Source organism: Pinus tabuliformis, chromosome Q, assembly GCF_031772625.1.
Source record: "Pinus tabuliformis cultivar Carrire ecotype Pingquan chromosome Q, CPIR1, whole genome shotgun sequence".
Lineage (NCBI taxonomy): Eukaryota > Viridiplantae > Streptophyta > Pinopsida > Pinales > Pinaceae > Pinus > Pinus tabuliformis.
In genome coordinates, this window is record NC_142296.1 from 25,842,973 (window position 1) to 25,859,786 (window position 16,814).

General features: G+C 39.8%; 1 protein-coding gene across 2 annotated transcripts in view; it reads left to right on the plus strand.

The window, feature by feature from the left end:
• Positions 1–16,814, plus strand: part of LOC149218098 (ubinuclein-1-like) — an 87,895-nt gene that overhangs the window by 21,944 nt on the left and 49,137 nt on the right. For both annotated transcript variants that reach the window (XM_089383810.1, XM_089383811.1), the window contains exon 6: positions 14,743–15,358. In XM_089383810.1, coding sequence (XP_089239936.1) covers positions 14,743–15,358 — 616 coding nt within the window. The remainder of the gene's footprint in view (positions 1–14,742; positions 15,359–16,814) is intronic.

The following is a 16,814-nucleotide window of genomic DNA, read 5'->3' on the forward strand; positions in this document are numbered from 1 at the left end:
CTAAATTTAGCAGAACCCTTCCATCTCTAACTTCAATTAACACTCCCTCTTAGAGAGGAAGGTGTTCTTTACTCTCCCAATTTATCTTTGAAGTAGATGAATCTGCCTCTTACCAATGCCTTAGTCAAGATATCTTCTCTCTGCTCCTCTGCAAGTATGTACTGAAGTCTGACTTTACTCCTTTGAACACAATCTTTGATATGGTGGTACCTAATCTCGTTGTGCTTGGAGCGGTAATGAAACATTGGATTTTCAGAGAGCTTGATGCAACTTTGATTATCACAATTTATGACGTTGGGCGCCAACCTCTGACTGAACAACCCAACAACTAGCTTCCTCAACTAAATAGCTTCACAAGTTGCCAAGTTGGTAGCCATGTACTCGGCCTTAGCTGAGCTCAGTGCCATTGATCTCTGCTTCCTGCTAAACTAGGAAACAACTGCTGACCCAATATTGAAAGCACAACCTAAAGTGCTCTTCTTGTCTGTTGAACCCCTTGCCCAATATGCATCTGTGAATCCTTGAAGACATTCCATCAACCTGTTTGTACAACAACCCATAAGCTGTTGTGCCCCTGAGATACCTCAACACGTGCTTGGCAGTGACCTAATGCACTCTGGTAGAATCAATCATAAATTGGCTCAATTGGTTACTTGCAAAGCAAATGTCTGGATGTGTGTTCACAAGATACATCAATGACTCTATAAGTTACCTGTATAGTGTGGTATCCACTCGCTCACCTCTAGTAGAGTCCACCTTCCTCTAGTTTGTGACTAGAGGGGTGGTCATAGGCTTGCAATCCTACATGTGGAATCTTTTGAGAATCTCCTGTGTGTATCTCTCCTCTCCCAAGAATATCTTTCTATCACCTTGCCAAACCTCTAGCCATAGTTTTAAAACCAGGCCGGTTTGACTTGGATTCGACTTGGTTGACTGAGCCAAACCCTTGCCTGGGTTGGCTCGGCCAATTAACCAATCTGGTGGCCGGTCCGTTACTGGACTGGTTGAGTTGGTCACCGATTTGGCCGATTCGATAAAGGACTGGCCGACTCGGTCGAGCCCGACTTAAACTGACCAACACATTCTGAGGTTGATCTTTGAGTCATTTTGGGTTGCATACTGAGGACAAGTAAAGCCCATATTGAATGCAATCAAGGGCTCCTCCAGTGATTAGTGCTAAGCAAAGTTTGAAGGGAAAAAATTGATTAAGAATGATGAGAGTGTGCATATGCCTACATTAATAGTCATTGATCACCTGTCAAGGGTATTCTTGTAGTATGTTGCATAAAGCAGTTTATTTGATTGATTGTTTGATAGTCAAATTGGTGCCTGAAATCAAAACATGACTGCTGAGAAGGGTTGAAGATTTAATGAACTGTTGATCTCTGAGGGTTGAAAACCAAATTTATTGAGAGTAAACCTAACTCTAAGGCAAAACTTTGAGGTTGTTTCAAGGACCGTCTCTAGTGTTGTTCTAAGGGCGAATTCAGTGGAAATTCTGTGAAATAAAGAGACTCGGGTATGTTTGTTTTCAATTGCCTGAGTTTGAAGATTCCATAGCTCATTAGGAGCTAAATATAGACCAAGTTGTCTTCTCTCTATTATTCTAATGCTTTGAGTTTGGAAACATGAATGAAAATCTTTAAAAATATGTTTTTTCATAAAAAATTAAATATTTAATGTACTGTGGTAGAATCAATCGTAAATTGGCTCAACTGGTTACCTGCAAAGCAAATGTATGGATGTGTGTTCACAAGATACGTCAATAACCTTATGAGCTACTTGTATAGTGTGGTATCCACTCGTTCACCTCTAGTAGAGTCCACCTTCCTCTAGTTTGTGACTAGAGGGGTGGTCATAGGCTTGCAATCCTACATGTGGAATCTCTTGAGAATCTCTTGCATGTATCTCCCCTCTCCGAAGAATATCTGTCCATCACCTTGCCAAACCTCTAGCCATAGTCTTAAAACCACGTTGGTTCGACTTGGATTCGACTTAGTTGACTGAGCCAAACCCTTGCCTGGGTTGGCTCAGCCAATTAACCGGTTCGGCGACCGGTCTGTTATCGGATTGGTCGAGTTGGTCACCGATTTGGCTCGTTCGATAACGGATCGACCGACTCGGTCGAGCATGACTTAAACTGATCGACACATTCTGAGGTTGATCTTTGAGTCATTTTGGGTTGCATATTGAGGACAAGTAAAGCCTATATTGAATGCAATCAAGGGCTCCTCCAGTGATTAGTGCAAGCAAAGTTTGAAGGGAAATTTTTTGATTAAGAATGATGAGAGTGTGCATATGGCTACATTAATAGTCATTGATTACTTGTCAAGGGTTTTCTTGTAATATGTTGCTTAAAGCAGTTTATTTGACTGACTGTTTATTAGTCAAATTGGTGCCTTAAATCAGAACATGCCTGCTGAGAAGGGTTGAATATTTAATGAACTGTTGATCTTTGAGGGTTGAAAACCAAATTTCTTGAGAGTAAGCCTAACTCTAAGGCAAAACTTTGAGGTTGTTTCAAGGACCGTCTCTAGTGTTGTTCTAAGGGCGAATTTAGTGGAAATTTTGTGAAATAAAGAGACTCGGGTATGTCTGTTTTCAAGTGGCTAAGTTTGAAGATTCCATAGCTCATCAGGAGCCAAATATAGACCAAGTTGTCTTCTCTCTATTATTCTACTGCTTTGAGTTTGGAAACATGAATGAAAATCTTTAAAAATATATTTTTTCATAAAAAAAATATTTAATGTATTTTTTACAAAGATAGAGTCATTGAAATCAACTAGGCCAAGTTGATACTGAGTCGGAGTTGGAGTCGACTCTCGACTAGTTTCGAGTCTGAGTCTGAGTTTTAAATCTATGCCTCCAGCCCAAGGACATAGTGCATAAGCCCTATATCCTTATCTCAAACTCCTCCACAAGATCTCTCATGCTGTCATTGATGAGCTCCTCATCCCCTATCAATATAGTACAGGTTGGGGTCAACTTCACTCTTGGTGAAGTCTAGTCCAATCCGAGAAGGTAGTTGTTTATTTGAGCATTCGATGCCTTTGTTGCCTGCTTGAGCCCATAAAGAGCTCTCCTTAGCTTGCAATCATGCATGTTTCTGCTGAAAGTCCGAAATCCCTCAGGTTGCTCAACATAAATCTCTTCCTCAACAACTCTGTTAAGGAAGGCGATCTTCATGTCCATTTGGTGAATCCTCCACCCCAATTGTGTTGCAATTGCCAGAATAGTCTTAATGGATGAATATCGGGCCACCGGTGTGAACATCTTATCATTGTCTATTCCTTTGACCTGAGAGAATCCTTTGGTCACGAATCTAGCCTTGCACTTCTGCACACTCCCATCAGAGGCATGCTTAATCTTGTACACCCAACGTGATCCCACAACTGATTTTCCAACTTGTCTTGGCACAATCTCTTAGACATCATTCTACATGATGGAAGAGTACTCTTCCACCATAGCATCTCGCCAAATCTACTGAGAAGCTGCCTCCTTGTAACATGAAGGCTCCGAGTCTATCACCTCGGTCATAAGTGCCATGTGTCCTATATATCTCTGTGGTTGTTTACTTTGTTTGAATGTGGAACTGGGGGCTCCAACTCTCTCTTGAGCCTGCCTAATCAATTGATTTTCCCACCTAGCTTGTCATCTCCCTGCATTGGGAGTCATTGGCTGAGTGGGCTCCACTCGCTTTGCTTTCTCCTCTTGTTCATACACTTTCTCCTCAACTACATGCTGGCTAGCCTGCCAACAACTGGGTGTGATGAAGCATGAGAAACTAGCTGAGCCTCTTGTTTGGGAGCCCGCTCGTCCTCCTCCTGTGCTGCACCATGCTCATGCTCCAAGGACTTCCTGAGAGCCCTTACTTCCTCAAACTTCAAATCACGTCTGATCGCTATCTTTCTATGTGCTGGAATATACACCTTGTACGCCTTAGATGTCTCATTGTAGCCCATGAAAATGCCCTTCTCTGCTGTGGGCTTTAACTTCTTTTGGCTATCTGAAGACACATGGCTGTAAACAAGACTACCAAAGATCTGGCAGTGAGACACGTCAGGCTTCTTGGCTGTGAAAGCCTCCTCTGGTGTAACTCTGCCTAGCACCGCATGTGGACTCCTTTTTTGCAGAAAGACTGCAATGTTGCATGCCTTTGCCCAAAGAAACATAGGTAGCCCTTGGTCATGCAACATAGCAGCTTTGGCTGCTCCAACAATGCTCTAGTTCTTGCACTCAACCACCCCATTCTCTTGAGGGTTATGAGGTGCAATGAGCTTTCTTCTGATGCACTCCTTGGCACACAAATCCCTGAAAGCATTGGAGATGTACTAACCACCATTGTTTGACCTTAGCCCCTTGAACCTCCCACGAACTTCGAGAAGACCTGATCTTTCTTTTGCATGAAGAAGATCCATGTCTTTCTCGAGTGGTCATCAATAAAGGTGACATAATATTTGTAAGACTATATCCCATCAGGGATGGAGAGGAAAATGGTCTGCATATATTCGAATGTACCAGCTTCAAGATGCTCTTGGCCTTGCTATCTCAGTTGGAAAAGGATGTCTTGGCATACTTTTCTAAGTGTGTATCCCTTGCACAAGTCATGCTGTTCTACACTGTACTATGGTAACCCTGTAGCAATAGTTGAGAATAATTAATATTATTTTGTTATTAATGGAGAAAATAGTTACGTTGTTGTAACTTTCTCCCTAGTTTAGGATTAGTTCCTATAATTATGGGGTTTGGGTGCAACTTCCTATTTCCTAGTATTGTATTTAATGATGTAATCTTTGATTGATTGATGAATAGAGTGGACGAGAGTGATCTCTCAAGTTTTGTGAGTGTAGTCTCCAGGTGCAGGCCACACCTGAGAGCTACAACTCTTTCTTTTCAATTCTGTTCACATTTTATCTTGGTATCAGAGCTCAGATTGAGTGAGCCTGATCTTTTGTCACCTGTGAGGCTGAAGTGCCTGTAGTAGCTAGCTTGCCTGTGTGGCTGGAATAGCCTATGTGGCTTGAAGCGCCTTTGTGGCTGTGTGTACACGAGAGCTCTGTGCTCGAAAATTGAGCAGGTGGACTGCAGAACACCTGGCTCGGACTCAAAAGTTTTGGCGCGGATTTTTCACGGATTGGCGCGGATTTTGCGCTAACAGTCGCGCCAATAGAGGAATTAGCGCGGTTATTGAGGAATAAACTGCGCCAGAGCGCCAAAAAGCCCGATTGGCGCGGGATTTTACCAGGAAAGTCGCGCCAATTAAAATACTCTAAGCGATTTTGAATTAGCGCGGATTTTTCGCTCGGGGTAGCGCCAAGGGGATCTGTGAATAGCGTGAACTTTGTTTGGCGGTCTGCAAACGGTGCAGATCGGCGGAGTTGTAGATCCGTCCGGGAGAGACGGATCGGGAAAGCGCCAGAGGAGATTTGCGGGAAACCTCGACTTCGTTTGGCGATCTGCAGGGAGAGCAGGATCGACGAAGTGGCAGATCAATCCGGGAGAGGTGGATCAGATCAATTGTGATCAGATCATTGTTTCGGCTGTGTTGGAGTGCCAAATTTGCTCATTGGAGCGGGAGTGCCAGACACTGCAGATCGGTGGCAGAGGTGACAGATCGGTCTGACAGGTATTGTTTTTTGTTGTTGTTAAGTAGATTCACAATGAGTAATACGATGGAATCGTACCTTAACGAGTTTGGTAAACTCAACGGGTCTAACTTCACGAATTGGAAGTTTAAGATCCAGACCCTGCTCGAAGGTGCGAACGCTTGGACTATAGTGACAGGCGATGAGCAGAAGCCAACTGTGAGCACGCAGAAGGAAGACTGGGAAAAACGAGAAAACAAGGCCAAGGTCCTGTTAAAGATGTCTGTGAAAGACAATGTCATTGCACACATCAGAGACTGTAAAACGTCCGCAGAGATTTGGACGAAAATCAAGAATCTGTATGAAACCCAGAATACAAACAGAGTTTTGGCTCTGAAAAGCAAGCTATTTTCAATGAGGATGGACGAAAGGGAGTCTGCTACTGCATTTGTCGCGCGAATTAAGGATGTTAAAGACGGATTGGTGGCCATTGGAGTGGCGGTGGCTGATGAAGATCTTGTTGCAATAACAATGAATGGGATGCGTGATGATTTCCAAACCTTCATCACTGGAGTCTCGGCAAGGGAGAAAACACCCACTTTTGATGATCTCACTGCGATCTTGCAGCAAGAGGAAGAGCGACGGCAGAATCTGAATCTGAACCCCCAAAGTGACGATCTTGCGCTGGTGGCAAAACGACGACTATCCAAAGGGAAGCAGTCACAGCAGCAATCAGTCCAGAAAGGAGGAACATCACAGAAGAATCTGCATTCTCATAAAGGTATGCTTGCAAATCATTCTGAAAAGAAATGCTTTTATTGTGGAAAGAAGGGTCATATACAGAGAGATTGTTATTATAAGCAGGCTGATGAGGCAAGGAGGAGACAGGTAAATCCAAAACACAGAGGATATTTTGTTGAAGAAGAAGACTTCAGTCATGAATTTCCACTGTTCACAGTCGACTGTGCCCTTTCTGCATCAAATGAAGATGACATCTAGTATGTCGATTCCGGAGCATCCTCTCACATGACAGGTAATAAAGAATTTTTCGACAGTCTTGAAGAAATTATAAATGGATCAAAAATATATCTAGGGGATGATAATGGATATCAGATTAAAGGTCATGGGGTGATTTCAGTTAAGTTACCAAATGGAAAAATTAGTCACCTTTCAAATGTTTTATATGTACCTGGAATAAAGAAAAACCTGATATCTGTATCCATGATGGCTGACCAAGATATGAATGTCGAATTCTTCAAGACTCACTGTGTGATAAAGGATTGCAGGAATGAAATTGTTGCAACAGGCATGCGAGTTGGAAGCCTATACAGATTGGATGCAAAAAGTATATCAAAGCAAGCCATGGTTGCAGGAGAGTCGACAGCTGAACAACTCTGGCATCAGAGGTTTGGTCATCTGAATCTGCAGGATCTCATGTTGTTACAGAAGAAAGGTATGGTCGAAGGTCTCCCCATCTTTCGTAACATTCAGTTAAACTGTGAAGGTTGTGCCTTAGGAAAGATGCACAGAGAACAGTTCCCTGTGCATGATAGGAGGAGGCAAACAGAAATCTTAGAACTAGTGCACACTGATGTATGTGGTCCCATGCAGACAAGGTCGCTAGGGGGAGCATACTATTTTTTGTTGTTTACTGATGACTGCACTAGGTATTCATGGGTTTATTTTTTAAACAAGAAAAGTCAGACTTTCCAATGTTTTATAGATTTCAAAACCCTGGTGGAAAGACAGTTTGGAAAAAGTATTAAAATTCTCCGATCTGATCAAGGAGGAGAATACAAATCAAAGGAATTCATGAAATACTGCAAATCTCACGGGATTGTTCAGCAGTATACAGTGCCGCACACACCACAGCAAAACGGTGTTGCAGAGCGTAAAAACAGAACCCTGGTAGAGTGCGCAAGGAGCATGCTGCAAGGTAAGGGTCTATCTAATACTTTTTGGGCAGAAGCGATAAATACTGCTGTATATTTGAAAAATAGAAGTCCTACTAGGTTTCTTGGCTTCAAAACCCCTTTTGAAGCCTTGTATGGATTTAAACCAGCAGTAAATCACTTAAGAGTCTTTGGGTCAAAGGCATTTGCACATGTACCCAAAGCTGATAGAAAGAAACTAGACCCTAAGGCAGTCAAATGCATCTTTGTTGGTTATGGCACAGAGTTTAAAGCATACAAATTGTTCAATCCTGAGTCTCGTAAGACATTTGCAAGTAGAGATGTAGTCTTTCATGAACAGGTACAGGAAAGGAAAGCTGATGTTGGAGATGATTGGCACATTCCATTGCTGTTGGAGGAAAGCAGCGAGGATGAAAGGGAGCAGAAACAGGAGCAGAAAGAAGAGAATGAAGAAGAACAACAAGAAGGTGAAAGAGCAGGCCCAGTTATTGCAGAAGAAAACAAATTTGAGGTAAGTCCCCTACCAAGAAGGTCAGGTAGGAAGACTCAATTACCATTGAAGTTGAGAAACTATGCTTTGATGTCAAAGTTTTTGAACATTATAGAGCCCTCTAATTATAAAGAAGCTAGTCAATTTGAGGATTGGAGAGCTGCAATGAATGAGGAGATGGAATCAATTCTTAGAAATAATACTTGGGAATTAGTAGAGCTGCCTAAAAATAAAACACCTATAGGAAGCAAGTGGTTGTTTAAACCAAAAATGAATGCAGACGGAAGTATAGATAAGTTAAAAGCTAGGATGGTTGCAAAAGGATATTCACAGAAGGAAGGCATAGATTTTGATGATACTTTTGCACCTGTAGCAAAGCTAAATACAATTAGAATGCTTATTGCTTTAGCTACTAAATGTAATTGGGAATTACACCAGCTTGATGTTAAATCTGCATTTTTAAATGGTGATTTAAAAGAAGAAATTTACTTAGTACAGCCAGAAGGATATGTAAAGCAGGGGCAGGAACATCTTGTTTGCAGATTGAAAAAGGCTTTATATGGTTTAAAGCAAGCACCCAGGTCTTGGTACGAAAAGGTTGATTCTTTCTTTATAGAGTATGGTTTCCATAGAAGTTTAAATGACCCAAATTTGTATACCAAGTACAATGATCAGGGGCAGATTATTTTGATTTCTCTATATGTGGATGATATGATTCTAACAGGAAATGCAGATGACTTAATCAGAGGAATCAAAAGGCTCATGGCACAAGTTTTTGAGATGAAAAATCTCGGAAGCCTTAACTATTGTCTGGGATTAGAAGTATTCAGAGATACTGGGCAAACTTTTCTTACCCAAGGGAAGTATGCTAGAAATCTGTTGGAAAAGTTTGGGATGGATCGGTGTAGATCAACAGCAACACCTTTGCAACAAAATCTGAAATTGAGCAGTGACGATGGCACTAAGGAGGTAGATGCCACAATGTACAGACAGCTGGTTGGCAGCCTGATATATCTTACAACAACCAGACCTGACTTGGCATACTCAGTTAGTGTATTAAGCCAATTCATGTCAAAACCGCGTGAAAGTCACTGGACAGCAGCAAAAAGCGTGTTGAGGTATCTTTGTGGTACTGTTCATTTTGGTATTTTATACACTGATGTATCTGATGTTACTCTAGCAGGTTTTTCAGACTCAGACTGGGCAGGTAACCTGGATGATCGGAGGTCCATCACAGGTTATGCATTTAACATAGGTTCCGGGGTAATTGCATGGAGCAGCAAGAAACAAAGTATTGTAGCTTTGTCGTCATGTGAAGCTGAATATCAAGCATTGTGTGCAGCAACATGTGAAGCAATCTGGTTGAGGAGACTTCTTAACGATGCAGGAAAAGAACAGAAGCAACCCACTTCTATCAAAAGCGACAACCAGAGCACTATCAAATTAGCATACAATCCAGTGTTTCATAAAAACACCAAACACATAGACACCCAGTTTCACTTTGTTAGAGAAAAAATACAGTCAAAAGAAATTGCTGTCGAATATTGTAAAACTTGTGACAATGTGGCTGATATTTTTACAAAGCCTCTTGCACGAGTGAAATTTGAATTGTTTAGAAAGATGCTAGGAGTTCAGGAGAACCCTTTCTCCATTAAGGGGGGGAGTTGAGAATAATTAATATTATTTTGTTATTAATGGAGAAAATAGTTACGTTGTTGTAACTTTCTCCTTAGTTTAGGATTAGTTCCTATAATTATGGGGTTTGGGTGCAACTTCCTATTTCCTAGTATTGTATTTAATGATGTAATCTTTGATTGATTGATGAATAGAGTGGACGAGAGTGATCTCTCAAGTTTTGTGAGTGTAGTCTCCAGGTGCAGGCCACACCTGAGAGCTACAACTCTTTCTTCTCAATTCTGTTCAATGAGCCATGGTTTAAGTGACCCATACACCTATGCCAAAGCTCCGCAAGGTCACCTCTATGCACATAGATCTCTCTGCTACTCAAGGCCGCTTTTGTCTCAAATTGTAATTTGTAGAGGTTCTTCACTTAACTCTAATCTGCTTCATGGCTCCAGAATTTAAGGGCTTGAGGAAGGCGTTTCCTCTATTGAAGATAACCTCATAACCTTTGTTTTACAAGGTTGAGACTGAAAGAAGTTTTTTCTTCAACCCTGGGTCATAGATGACATTTCTAAGGTAGAGAGTATTCGCAGACTCACTTTCAAACTTGACAGTACCCACGCCTTGTGCTAGGTACTTGCCATCATCTCCCATCTCTATGTGAAACTTCATATCCTTCACTGTCAACTGGCTGAAATAACCCTTGTTCCCGGTCATATGACATGATGCTCCACTGAGCTTGCCATGCAAGCTATGAGAGAAAACTCCTCCTCAAACTGAGAAGTGAACTCCTCCACCTTTGTTGATGCTGCCATGTGATCCTTTTAGGATCCCTTCTTCTTGTTTGGACACTTGGTGGAATAGTGCCCAAACTGATGACAAGAGAAGCACTTCACTTTGCTGAGATCCTTCTTCTTCTTGCCCCTTGAACTGGACTCGGCCTCTCCTGGATTTTTCTTTCCCTTTGCCTTACCCCCTTTGCCAGCTAGCACAAATTTTTCGTCTTCCTTAGTCTTCGCATGAGACCCAAATTTAGCTTGCTTCCGGATCTCCTCTTGCTCACAATCACTTCATAACCGCTCATTGTGGCAACTTTTCTCTTCCACTCAATACATCAATGAAGTTTTCCCATGACTTGGGAAAGCCCATTGGTGCAAAACTGACAAGTTCTCTATTCAAGACTGTCTCTACAACCTCGGCTAACTCGTCCTTCACTTGGGTGATCTGGTTATGCAAGAGATCATGGACTCAGACTTAGTCATCTTGATATTTCTGAGCTTATCTTGGAGCACCAACTTCCTTGCCTCACTCTTACCTTGGTACGATCCTAAGATAGCTGTCCACATGGCCTGAGCTGTTTTCTTTCTGGAAAGGTGAGGTATGATATGATCCTTGACTCCTTCAAGGGTTATTCTTTTGGCCTTTGTGTCCTTGTTATGATGGTCCAGTTGCTGAGGATTTGCTGGTGCAGTTGGTGGACTCTCCACAAATTCCCAATCTCCTTGCTCCTTCAATACTATACCAATCCTCTCCTTCCAAGAACAGAAATTCAAGGCCCCATCAAGGCGGTCCTCAAATCTCAACCCCAAATATGCCATGCTGCTAGTTTGAACTGCTTATAAAACCTTGCACAATCCTGAAGTGAACTGCGTCACCTTTCTTGCGAATTTCACTTGCTCCTGAGGAAAATAACACGTTTTCTGGTCTTCAACAGAGACACGCTTTGATACCATGTATCTCTCTAGTATTTAACTGCTAATTTGACAGGTATTCTGAGATGAAAGAACTGGAAACTGAACTGCAAAATTCATTTACTAAATATGTTGAGTGTTCTGAAATATAATAGCAGCGGGAAACAAACATATGAAGAAACAAACACATAATAAACAATACACCATAAATACCTAAGAAACCCCAACTGGGGGAAACCTGCCAACTTGTGTGTGTTATTAATCTGCTCAGCAAAATCTCAGGAATTAATTACAAAATACCAGGAGGAATTCCCTTCCAATTCTCTGTTCCCCAACACACCAATTTGCGCACCCTTGAGCTACTTGTCCTCTCTCATGCGCAGTTGTACGGGACTGTACAGGCTAAGACTGCCTCCTGTGCAGGCCAATTCGGGCCTGAAGTGATATGCTCTGGCTCTAGAAATCTCAATGCTATTCGACCTCTCTCTCTGACTTTACGTGCTGATCTGGAAACTCTTTGCTGAGTTTGCACGCACAAATCTCTCTAGTGCATAATCACGTGATTTACCAAGTGTGTGCCCTTCTTTATAGACTCGAACTGTCTCCTTGAACTCAAGTCGAACTGGCTACTTGAACTCAAGTCAAACTGTCTTCTTGATCTCAAGTCGAGCTGGTTCCTTGATCTCAAGTCGAACTGCCTCCTTGAACTCAAGTTAAACTGAGAATAAATCTCCATGCATGGCTGAGTTAGATTTACTATTTTTTACTATAGGAAAATTAGAGAAATTTCCTAAGTCAAAACTAAGAGAATGTATAACTGCGCCTTAACTCGTGGGTTCCACTGCCTAATTTAGCGCACTTCTAAATTTAGCAGAATCCTTCCATCTCTAACTTCAGTTAACAAAATGATTGCCTGTCTGGTTTAGATCTTCTACATTATTGCTCAGGTATAGAAGTTTGTTAGATTAATGAATGTGTTTCTGCTTCTCACACTAAATAAGCCAAAGGATCGTTAAGCAAATCTTGGTTCACTAATTGTAGAAATTCAACTACACCTATGTAGAAAGGGTTTAAAGTTGAGCAAAAGTCGATTCAAAATCAGAAACGAGTCAGTGATAGGAGCTGCTTTTGCAGTCATACTATGTACTTGCATTGGATTGTAATTCTGAATTCCATTGACCTACTACTGTGATCATTCTTTGGACATCAACAAAATTATGTAATCTCCTCTGGACTATAAAATCCCCTCTTCCCGTCTTCTCTACCCCTCATCCCCTTTGTTTTACATTTGTAATTTGAAGGATCTTTTTAATAAAAGGTTGTTTCCAAATGGTCCCACATTCCATAGAGATATGACATCATAGAGGCAATTGTCATATCATCTCCTATTCAACATTAAGATTGAAGATGTGAGAAATACATTATCCGTTGCTTCATTTTTTCTGTCTCATATCTATGAAGGTTGTACTTTTGAATCTCAAGTTCTTAGGCATATGCTTTTACATGCATACATGAATAAAATGTTTGATGTTTTCTGGTCAAGTCATAATCCACTTTTGGTCATTACATGACATGATGCTGATTTCTTGTTTCTTCCTTTCCTTCAATGTTTCAAAATTATGGATTTGACTGACGTGTATGATTATGATATAAAGTATTTTTGACTTTGGGGCCTAATGGGAAAATAGACATACAGTTTCATAAAGATATAATTTCATCAATGGAGTTCTTAGGTCAAATGACGTCCATTTTTTAGGGTGGATATCTCATAAAGACCGCCTTGTCCATAACCTTTCTTCTTTGTCTGATGTCCATTGACGTTTGATTCTCCCACTGTGAAGGTTTCAGGTATTTTCTATTACATGTGTAAGTGAACTAAATGCCTTGTTGTCTTTTGACCCAGCCATTGTCCTTAGTTAAGGTGATAGCTTGCCTTTGAGATCTTAGGCAAGGATCAATTCTTGTTCCAGGGATAATCTTTCATTTTGATATTTGTCATTGGTAGGTTGATGTGAACCCATTTATGTTGAGGATGGTAATTTTGATTTTAATTGGTTGGCTTAAAACTAACATGAATCTATTTATGAAGAACACAATAAATTGTCCTCGATGGCTCACTGCAAACGAACTTGTTAGGGGATTTGGAAAATAATTTTATAAATGCAGGAGAAGATAAGGTAGGCTTGGGAATTGCATTGACATTCTGTACTGAATGCTCTTAGACATTGAAATAGAGTAACCATGCATAAGATGAATGAAAAATCAGTATGATATGTGTCCATCCATATTCTAAATTTCAAATAGGATTCATTGTCAATCCACAGACCTTTTAGGTTTTTCTGATCTGGGGTTGAATTACAGTATCAGGAGTTTTACACACAAGATAATGATTCAATAAAATGGACCTAAACAAGTAGGCACTAATGATAAGTAAGGGAAGTAATATTGACATCTAGTCTAGACATGTCAACTTGTGCAAGGCTTTTGGTACTTTTTTTGTTGATTGGTTGGGTACAGTGGCTCTCACTCTCTATTATAAGAAAATGCAAATTAGACATTGGAGTGGTTCATGATTACCATTTTATTCAAATGATTACTCCAGAAGGGCAGTTTGGAGATGCAAGTAGTAAGTAGTGAAGGTCTATTCCTGTCAACATTAATGGCATGTAAGTGTCTCTCAAGGTGAATGGATATCAATCCTGTGAGATTGAATGCGTTAGTCCAAATGTTCTATTGAATTTGTCCTTTTCCTGCAGCTCAAAATAAGGGGAAGTGAAACTGGCACAGTTTGTTGGAAATCCAGCAAAAATAATTTTTAATTAGTGAAATTATAGACATTAATTATTATCATTTTAAAATCATGTTGTGGTGGGCGTATTAGAGGGTGCTGAATCTATTTCTGCATTAAAAAAAACTTCACCAGTTTGAAATTGCAATTTCAACAAGGATTTTTTAACTGGATTCTGGTGAATGCAAACTGGAAAAGCTCAAAATTGTAGAACATTTAGTCTTATTTAAATTGAATACCCAACTCCGCTTCACATACCCTCATTTTCAAGCATCAATCCCATTTGGCTTAAAATTCCTTATATATATATTATCTTATCGGTCACTAATAGTATTAAATTTTAATGGTGTGACATATTACTTGTCTAGATTTAGTCCTCTTTTCTTGTACGGTTCAGGTAAGGTCTTGGTTGCAGACTAGTGTTGATCCACAAGGTGATGGTAACTTACTATTTATGTTTGTTCCATTGTATTACCTGATGTTTTTGTGGAATTGTTTTATGTCTAGCAAAACTGCTTTGATGATGTAAACATTGTTTTAGCCATCCCAATTTTCTACCTTAGCCAGAAAATAGAGTATTGTTAAAAAAGGGAAGAAAGGACTTAAAGTGTACATTCTCATTAAAGTTTGAGCTGAATGTTTTGGCTTTTAGGAATGAGCCTGCTGTCTCTCCCGTGCTTGCTCCAAAGAAAAGGAGAAGGAAAGATACCAAGAAGATGCCAAATGATGAAGAGATTCCAAGCAAATTGTCAAAGACGGGTGCTCTTCGAATAAAGGCAGCTGCAAGAAGTGGACCTTTGGTGGGTATGAATGCCACAAGCTCTGGTCAGGATATCACTTGTCTTGCTGTTGGTGAATATTCAGATGAAAAACCATTGAAAAAGCAAGAATCAAAACCAGGAAATGTTCAAGTTGGGCCCAGTTCATTAAAAGCTGAGAGATGCAAAGAAGTTCATTGTAAAACAGAGCCAACTGTCGTAGGCATTGAGGTGTTTAATAAGGATGGGGCAATTCCAAATATTTCGATTGCAGGCTCTAAAGAAACCACTGTCAAGAAGGCAATCATGGCTGAACCTTCAGATGGTGATATGCAATATCACTCAGATAAACATGCAACTCTTGGAACTGAATGCCATACAAGACAATTGATGAAGTGTGCAAATGACATGTCAACCTCCAATAAAAGTAGAGCCTTTGAGAAAGTTGAAGAAGGTGACGATTCAGTGGATGTGAATCCTGTTGTATACCAGATATCGACCTCCAAAATTGTAAGTTTTGTTTCTTGTTGTTTGGGTGTATAGATTGATTTCATGTGTGCTGATTGTGGAATTTTACTGAAGAAGCTGATGGTTCTGTTGTATATTTTCAACCCATATATCTTCTTTATCTTATATAAGGTACCATGTTTTCTTTTTAATATTTGAAACAGTATTTGCACCATATTTTCTTGTTTACATAGATGTTTATTGTTTACCACATTGGTGTTTCACCCTGTTTCAGCCCTCATCTTGAAGTATCCGTTGAAATGGTTCTATGAACCTTTTAAGCTGTCCTTTGCCTCATGAATGTCTGATTAGCCACAGTCCTTCAATCCTCTTGGTATTTCAACACAAGCAGGTTTCTGTTTTTGGTTACGATAGTTTCTTTACTTCGAACGTTAACAGAAAAATTCTCTTTTATATATTCAATATAGCTAAATTATTTGTGTGAAAAGAGCTCGGCTTTTTATTGAGTAATTTTTATGAAAGATTAAAATAGTTATATTGTAATTTCCTAATCACGTCTGCTTTTTGATTGAAATGGTGGAACACCTTCTTGATTACCATCTAAAAGTATATGCGCTATCTTGTCTTGGAGTGTTTTACATATTTTACATTTTTGCTGGCGTTCAATTCCGTTGTCAGGTTTTATTGGTGGTTGCTTTTCAAGTAGCACTAGAAATCTTTCCAATAAGCCACTACCTCATGAAAGGCATTGTCAGATTCCTGAATTTTTACAGTGTTTGCTTTGTTCACCCTGTTTTAGCATCATAGTTTTTAGCCACGTTTTCAGTTCCTATTTCATTTCTATTTGCAGGATGTAATTTTGGATCCTATTCACCTTGGTCACTCATAGAAATTGAGAGACTTCCTTTCTTTCTTTCTGTTATATTTTTCCAAACATTTAGGTCACAATTGGTTATGTTGGGGATAGGGCATAGGGGACCCTGCCCAATATTAATGTTTAAAGTTTTTAACTCTAAAAAATAATCATCGCGCCGAGAGGCACTCTACAGCCCAGTAAGAGAGAGATGTTGTCACGTAACGTTATATTTAAAAATAGTAAAATAATACTTTAAATTAACAAAAGAAATTGATGTCGGCCATAATCAATTTGTAAGTTAATTTTACATAACCTTAATATAGAGATATAATGTAACCAAGAGTAAAAAAAATAATTCACCTTTTAGTATGAGGAAGAAATGTAATTTCTTCACTACTACATATGGAGATGAGTAAAAAAAATAATTTACTTTTTAGTACGAGTAAGAAATGTAATTTCTTCACTACTTAATATGGAGATGACAGGAAATAGTAATATTGATATTACATGATGTGTAATTCATTCTAGTTCAGTTTACATGTGATATTTAAAACAAAAATATATTAATAACAAAAAGTATTTTAGTGTGAGTAAAATATTTCAATGTCCATATTAAATAACATAATTTTATATTTACTTTAT